Here is an 8,059-nt window from a genome sequence, read left to right as displayed (position 1 = left end):
ACCTACATGTCCATATCATGTAACAATAATTGCTCAATCGAATACGTGATTGTCTTGACTGCACTGCTATTCCAGGTTTTCCAGGCTTTAACCCTCTTATGGCTTTACTTCCTGGTCCAGAATGTAACCCAGGCCAGCTAGTTTCCAAGGTGAATCTATGACTGGCACCATATGCCTTCAAAATAAACAGATTACATTGACTGACCCTACATGCTGCAAAATGTAGACAGATGTTTTTTTTTTTCTGCCTTCCCTTTTGAACCATAGCCATAGGGACAGCACAGATTACAAGAGTGGAAAGAGAGGGAGAGACAGATTGCATTCATCCCCTCCACAAGCTTAATTCCACACTTTGGTACTCTGCATAACAGGGTTATCAACAGACATCAACCCCTGCTTCTGTACACTCATGACTCTCTGAGTCTGTGCCCACACACTCGTACACACGCAACTCTCCCTTTGCTCTGGTTTTGTTTCAACTTGTGTGTAGCGAAGGGTTGCAGCACAGCACGATTGGCGCGGTGCGGTGGCAGACGCAGAGTGGCACAGCAGCCGCGCGAGACGGACAAGAACGGAGCAGAAAGCAGCGTTGCCAAGACAGCGCGCCGCGCGCACAGAGAGGGTGTACGCAGTGATTGACAGTCGAGAGACACTGAGCGCCCCGCGTGGCATTGAAGCGGAGCCCCGCTAATCTGTCCGCTGCACCGCTTTCGCCTGAGCGAAATACCCTCTTCATGCAGATCAGCCGCTTAACTAGGGCAGACAAGGAGGCTTTATCCCCTTGCCGCGGTGTTGAGAGTCTTGCAGTCGATAAGACACAATCAAGGACATAGTAGGCTAAATATGCAAGCGAGCACCACTGTAGCCTAGACCACCATCTCCTCAAAACGGGGTAGTGTGGGAGTAAGCAGTCGGTTTTTTTTCTCAATTAAACTGGCAGACCAATTGGGTTAATTTCAGACGATTTTACGCAAGTCTCACTTTTTGGGAATACCATCTGGGTGTGAGAGTCTCCTTTATCTTCGGAGTTTTTGTTATTATCATTACAACTGGACTTTTGGTTTTATTCGATTGGTTTGATAAAAGAGCAGGTGCATTAACGGTCGCCCTCTCGTAGGGATTGCCCAACGGCCAAATCACAGGAGAAGATTTGAAGTTAGGTGCGTTCTATGCTCTAGTGTGTTCAGTAGCGTTCGCTCCGCTTCTCATAGAGCCGTAGTAACCCAGCAGTCGCGGAGTAGGCTATAGTTGAGCTTATTTCACCCTGCATTCATACCACAAGCGCTTATTAGTATCACCTTTTCTATGGAGTAGGTCGCAAGGGAAGGGAACTAAAGAGCGCTTTCCTTCTTCTCCGCCTTGAACAACAGGCGGCTCTGATCGAAAGCTTCTCCGGAGAATGGTCACAGACCAATGGGGAATCATGAATAGCTCTTCGGAACTCGAGGATGGACAACGGCATAAAAACCAGGTATGTGCTAAGTCTATCTATCGCTCTTTTCAGCACAGTTGTGCGACTCGCCTCGTTTACAGAAAAGGGAAGGAAATTGCCAGTGCTATGCAGGTGTGTGCTACTGTTGGCGCAGTCTCCCGGCCGCGTAAATTTGCTTTAGGGCACATCCTGTGAATAGCGCAGTTCCCCGTCTGCTCTTAACCGTCTCCCTCCTTCCAAGCTCTGGCAACTGCCTGTCCCTGTCACACTTCCTAAAGCTACCCGGAGATCAAGCAGATGGAGAGGATACTTAGTTTTGCAACACAAGGCTCGGTCCTCAAAGCGGCAAAGTAATTGCTGTACAGATTGAAGCGAGAAATATCGCACTTGTTTGACGTGTTGAATAATCTTATACACGCAGCAGATGCCAGGGTGTTGATTGTTCTGTAGGCTTTCCGGGCGTTGCGCGTCGCCGCACTTTGCGCTTTGCTTTTGGTCATCCTCCACCTTGTTAAACCAAATGTGCTACGTCTTTTCAAATATTTGCATTCATGGTGGCCCTTAAGTGTGTCTTCGGGGGTACTGGGGATATTAGCTTCTCCTAATTGCCCTGTGAACAACGATCTTAGCGATACCGTGTCTGACCCCGCGTCTCAAATGAGTTGAAATGGGAAAGGACGAGCGCTGTTTTGCAGTTATGCGAATTCACTGAGGAATAGTTCATGTTTGATAGTAAGATCAGCGGAGGCGATGCTGGAGGTGTGAGTCCGCCGGTTGCGACCTTATCTTGGACAAGAAAATAATATAGCAAATTGTTCCAATCACTTGTAAATATAAACTATAGAGAGGGGGCATTTTTGGCAAATTGAAACAAAAAGCATGTTAATTCCGGAGTTATGGAGATGTAAAATCGGATGAAAACCTTCGCTGTGGGGGGGTTATCCCTTCCAAAGCCACCTACCTCCCGCCTCAAATGTCATTTTACATGTGCACAGGGTCCGAAATATGAACGTATGTGTATTGCCATAGATGCAAATATGCACTGTCCATACATACACGTTCTATATTCACGATCTCCCCCCCCAAAAAAATAACCAACACATTCCTAAATTTTCTGTCTGTCTGTCTGTCTGTCTGTCTGTCTGTATCTCTCTCTCTCTCTGTCTCTCTCTCTCTGTCTCTCTCTCTCTCTCTCTCTCTCTCTCTCTCTCTCTCTCTCTCTCTCTCTCTCTCTCTCTCTCTCTCTCTCTCTCTCTCTCTCTATCTCTATCTCTGTCTCTCTCTCTCCATCTCTCTGTCTCTCTGTCTCTCTGTCTCTCTGTCTCTCTGTCTCTCTGTCTCTCTGTCTATCTCTCTCTCGCACACACACGCATACACACACATCACAAACACACGCACGCGGGCTGAGAACTCATTGTGGCCCTGTGGGATTACCCTCTCCAGGGTACGATAGTAATCAATAACTTTCAGTGGAGCACCAGAGTGTCTGAGAGAATCCAGAGGAGTGTGTGTGTGTGTGGGCATGAGCAGAATACAACATTGACTTACCAACACGCATAGTAACACAACTGCTACATGCACACAGGTCCTGTGTGCATGTACCCCCCCCCCCCCCCCCCGCTTGACACACACAAACACATGCACACACATAATGCCGAAGCAGCGAATATTGAATATGACCGCAAACGGACATTTTCATAACACACAACAGCTTTGCTTTGGCTGTTGCTGTTTCTCAGTAAACCAACACTAGATGGCTCATACACCCTAAAACCACACACTACCGTATTTTCCATATTTTGGAGGATTGGCGGGGGGGGGGGGGGTTGGGGGGGGGGTTGGGGGGTTGACCCTTAAAACCTCTGGGAGGTGTTCCTTACCCTCCCAGCCCTTCACTCTCCCCTTCCTGGATGGATCTTGGGTGTTGATGTCTATGGCATCTGACAGCCCCTTGTGACATTGCATTTTAAAAAGCGGCATGACTCGATACGACTTGTCATCTGTTTGTCTTCTTTCATCCCTCTTTCTCTTCCCCCATTCTGTTGCATTCAATATTGCCCCAAAGTAGAAACGACTTTAGAATCTACTTTGAAGAACCTCTTACAAGGAAGCGTGACTGAATGAAAGGGATCGAGCCCTGTTTTTGGAGAAGGCACTTGCTTGTAGTGGATGTCTGTTGGGGGTTTCCTTTGCCACAGAATGCCCCATGGGGACTGTTGGAGGCCGGGGGTGAAAGGGAGGATGTGTCGCAGGGGTGACAGGGTGGGGTTTGTATGTGACAGGGGGTGAGTTCGAGGATGAGGAAGCATGTGGTTGAGGATGTGAGGATGAGGTTGAAGATGAGAGGATGCTGTTGAAGAGGAGAGGGGACGGGCTGAAAATGAGAGCACAGGTTGGTCAAATGGACGAGAGGCCACAGCTTGATTGTGTGTGTGTGTGGGAGATGGCCAGGGCTAAGGGCTGACTGGGTTTCTGGGTACCCTTGTCCGACTAATGAACCAGTTGAGCTGGCCGCAGGGTGGATACAGAGAGCACTTCCTGGTTCACTGAGCCCTTGATTTCCTCACATCGTTATGTGGACTAGCCAACGACCTCGGGCTGCCTCTCTCTGGTGTTTCTCTCTCTCTGGCTTCTGGTGTCTAGAGAGACCGTGGTTCAATAACCCAGGCCTCACCAGCCTCTGTCTATCTCAAGGCTACCTCTGGCCCTATTCTCAACTGGTGTTACTCTGTCATAACTCTGTCTCTACCCCCCCCCCCCCCCCTCCCTTTGTCTCTCTCGTTTTCCTCACTTGGTAGTTTGTTGGAAACACTTGTCTCTAGGGCAAATGCAAGACAGCCACTTACCCACAAACAAACAGTACACACACACACACACACACACACACGGACATAGGGTTGTTACAGTACCAACATTTCAGTAGTTGGTACCAATACCTGTGAAATTTCACGGTGCTCTATACCATTTTCCATACTAAGGCCAAACAATAAAATCAACTCTCATTTGTTGACAGGAACATTCACCTTCAATATCTAAGGCTGTAGCCTACCTAGGACAACAACAGAACACGAATACAATCACAATGCATGCAGGCCAAAGGCAAAAAAATGGTGTTGTGAGTGAGTGTAGACATTAAGCAAACTCAGCCGATGACTTAAGAGGTCATTTGTAGAGCTCAAAAATATAAATCTTGACCTGAACATCATTTATAAGACGTAGAAAGAGTGGATTCAACACACTTCGTGGGGCTCTTTAAATGTCAGTCACGCTACAAGCACAAAACGTACATATTCATCCCAATCTCGGTACTACCAGAACTTCTGCAACAGAAATTCTGGTATCGTACAGTTTTCTTTTTGGTGTACCGACTTGGTACCTGAGTGCTGTTTTTGGTGACAACACTACACAGACTCACAGACACACCCAGACTCTCAGTCACTCTCCAATTTGTTTCCCCTCAACACAATCAATGACATAACCAGTGGTGTCCCTGGAGGACACTTCTCCCTCTGCCTCAAGTTGCACACCAAGAACACATCAGACACATCACACACAGAAAGAAACACACACACACACACACACACACACACACACAACAAAGACAAGACGACATACTTACTCCTACAAACATACACACACACAGTCAAACACACACACACACACACAATGTACATGTGATAGAAGAAATACTGTACCATGGTGCCACGCTGTCACCCAGCCTGCAGCAGGACATACTGCGCGTATGAATATGCTGACTTCCAGCTGACACCCAACGTTGTAGCAACATTGCCAGTCAGTTGCTGCAACGCTGTGTGTCAGCTGGAGAGTCAAGTGACCCGGTTCTGTAGCATTACCTGCTTTCTGGAATACCCCCCTGGTGATGGGGATATCACTGTGACAGCAATGTCACATCTCACTTCTGTTGTGACAGCATGGACCCTCAGAGGAGCTCTCAACCAATCCACGCCGGGCACCAGCAGTGTGTGTTTGCATGTGTTTATCTCTCCATGTGAAAAGGCTTGAATAATAACAGTGTGCATGGCTTTGTGTCTGCGTTGTTGTTGTTTGCGTGTGTGTGCATACAAGCCAGTTTGAATGGGAGTGTGCTTCTCAGAGAGACTGATAGAGAGTCCTGGGCAGCAAATCTGACTGTTGAATCAATGCCCATGTTGTTTTAATGTGTGAGTGTGTGTGTGTGTGTGTGTATGCACGTTATTAACCAGATGGATAGAAAGCAAGCCTCCAGACTCATTGATTGGCGGTTGATGCGTTTTTACTAACAGCAGGAATTCGCTCACCTCCAGTTCACCTTCCAGACAGTGGAAGGCAACCAGTGTGCATCTTAAACATTCACTTAGCTCCCTGCTCTCGCTGGCCCCATCAATAATGATGACGAGCACGTAGCACCTGCTCTCCCTCCCCTCTCTCTTCTCCGAGTCGTTACCCCTCAGAGGAAGGCTCGAGATCACTAATGTTGTGATTCTCAATGTAAATGCAATCCTGCGGCTGTATGCTGCTCATGAGAGGCCAGGCAATGGGAAGTGATGGCAAATGATCCCGGGTTGACTGGTGTCTTTCGAGTTCTCCAGTATGCTGATGGTTGTGATTTCTTTTATAGTGTGTCCTGTGTGATAGGAGTGATGTGTGTGTATGTGTGTGTGTGGGTGTGTGTGCTGGGGGGGAGGGTCGAGAGGATGGTTTCAAGTGGTTTCAACAGGTTATGCAAGTGAAGGGTATCCGTGCACGGAGTGAGTCAGGAGCGTGCGTTTGTGCATGGGTGTGTGCGCGCAAATGCGTGTATCTATGTGTGTGTGTGTGTGTGTGTGTTCGTACTTGTGCATCCACATGCCTGCACATGTGGGTGCAAATGTGTGTGTGTGTGTGTGTGTGTGTGTGTGTGAGTTCATGTGTGTGCTGGTGTGGCTTGGCAGGGTGGGCTGCAGAGGGAGTATTTAGTGTATACGGTGTGGGGTATATAACCGGGCTTTGCTAGACTGAAGGTTAGAGATGACAGCCGACGTCCCCGGACTCTCTGGCCTTGCTCTTCCTTTCCTGCCTTTGTTATCTGACTCCATCTCTCTCCTCTGTTCTCTCCTCACTGCTCTCTCTTCTCTTGTGTTCTCTGTCTCTGTTTCTCTTTCCAACCCACAGATGGATATAGGCAGGGAGAGAAAGGGAGATTGAGTTGGAATGAGAAAGAGAGAGAGAGTAGGAAGGAAATGTAGGGAGAGAGAGGTGTATTGAGGAGTAGGGAGTGAGATAAATAGGGAGGTAGGGCGAGAGAGAGGTAGGAAGACAAGTAGGGAGGTAGGGAGAAATGGAGAGAGAGGTATGGAGTTACTGAGAAAGAGGCATAGAGAGAGGTGGGTGAGAGACAAGAAGGGAGGTAGGCAGTGCAAGGTAGGGTGAGAGAGAGGTAACACAGTAGAAAGAGCCAGGTAGGTTGAGAGAAGGAAGGAAGGAAGGAAGGAAGGAAGGAAGGAAGGAAGGAAGGAAGGAAGGATAGAGAGAAGTCGAGAGGTAGGAAGAGAGAGGTGGAATTGGATCCATGGACATTAGAATGTAGAAAGGGGGGAATGGATTCTACTCTGCAGCTGTGAGCCCAGGTGTAGGATAACCCAGACTGCTCTGGGACATGCTCGCAGAAAACACACGCACACGCACAACTCAGTTACACTGGGCACATTCCCTCCCCCTCTCCAAACCCTAGGCTGTAAATCACACCTATTAGAAGCCTAATGACTGTTGATTTCAATTAGAACCAAACAGTGGTTTGGTGTGCGGCGGAGTGTGCGTGTCTGTATGTGTATTTGTGAGTTGCATGCATGTGTATCGGAAGAACATGACGAAGAAAGGAGAGGAGGAGAGGGAGGAAAACAAGGTGTCAAGGGTCTCAAGGGTCATGGTAGTCCTCCCTAAGCCTGTATTGACAGAATGTCAGGCCCCTGACCTGAGAGCCTGGGTTTCATCATTAGAGGGCTGATGAGAAGGAGAGAAGATGAGAGAGATGGATGGGGGGAGAGGGGAGTGTGAGAAGGGGAAAGGGAGATGAAGGGAAACAGACAGAGAGAGAGAGAGAGAGAGAGGGGGGTTGGGAGGACAGGAAAGAGATCGAGAGGGTCAGGCTGGGAGGGGGTTAGAGAGGAAAGAGGAGAGGGGAATACAAACAGAGGGTGAGAGAGAGGATATGGACGTTGTAGTTTTCTTTCCATCAGCAAATTCAGTGACACATTTATCCCCTTTTTCTATCTTCTCGCTTTCTTTTTTTCTCTTCTTTTTTTTCGCCTATCTGCCTCTTTCTCAGCTTTCTCTAAGGATCCTACCTCCCCCGCCACCCCCATTCTCCATCTCTCTCTCCCACACAGAACGGCCAGGGGCCAAACGGAAGATTTGGGAGGAATATTTTCTTCCCCAGTCATGGGGTGGCATGGACTGTAGCTCAATATGTATGCCCTTAAGACAAGTCTGCCTATTCATGCCACTCCAAAATCAAATTGTTTGTGTGCTACCACAACAATGTGCTTTGTGTGTCCGTGTCCTCAAATCTGTGTTTCCCTGTCCCACATTAGTGTTTGCGTGTGTGTGTTTGTGTCTATAACAATGTGTGTGTGTGTGCGGAGGAAAGTG

The 8,059-nt window shown here is 48.3% G+C and overlaps 1 protein-coding gene across 2 annotated transcripts in view; it reads left to right on the top strand.

Moving 5' to 3' along the window:
- The first annotated feature begins 1,399 nt into the window (after positions 1 to 1,399).
- The window catches only part of fibcd1b (fibrinogen C domain containing 1b), a 78,298-nt gene continuing 71,638 nt past the window's right edge, over positions 1,400 to 8,059 (top strand). For both annotated transcript variants that reach the window (XM_084687799.1, XM_084687798.1), the window contains exon 1: positions 1,400 to 1,471. In XM_084687799.1, the coding sequence (XP_084543925.1) occupies positions 1,400 to 1,471 (72 nt within the window). The remainder of the gene's footprint in view (positions 1,472 to 8,059) is intronic.

Source organism: Hypomesus nipponensis, chromosome 22 (genome assembly GCF_054491055.1).
Source record: "Hypomesus nipponensis isolate SF chromosome 22, ASM5449105v1, whole genome shotgun sequence".
Taxonomy (NCBI): domain Eukaryota; kingdom Metazoa; phylum Chordata; class Actinopteri; order Osmeriformes; family Osmeridae; genus Hypomesus; species Hypomesus nipponensis.
This window is presented reverse-complemented; position numbering and strand designations above follow the sequence as displayed.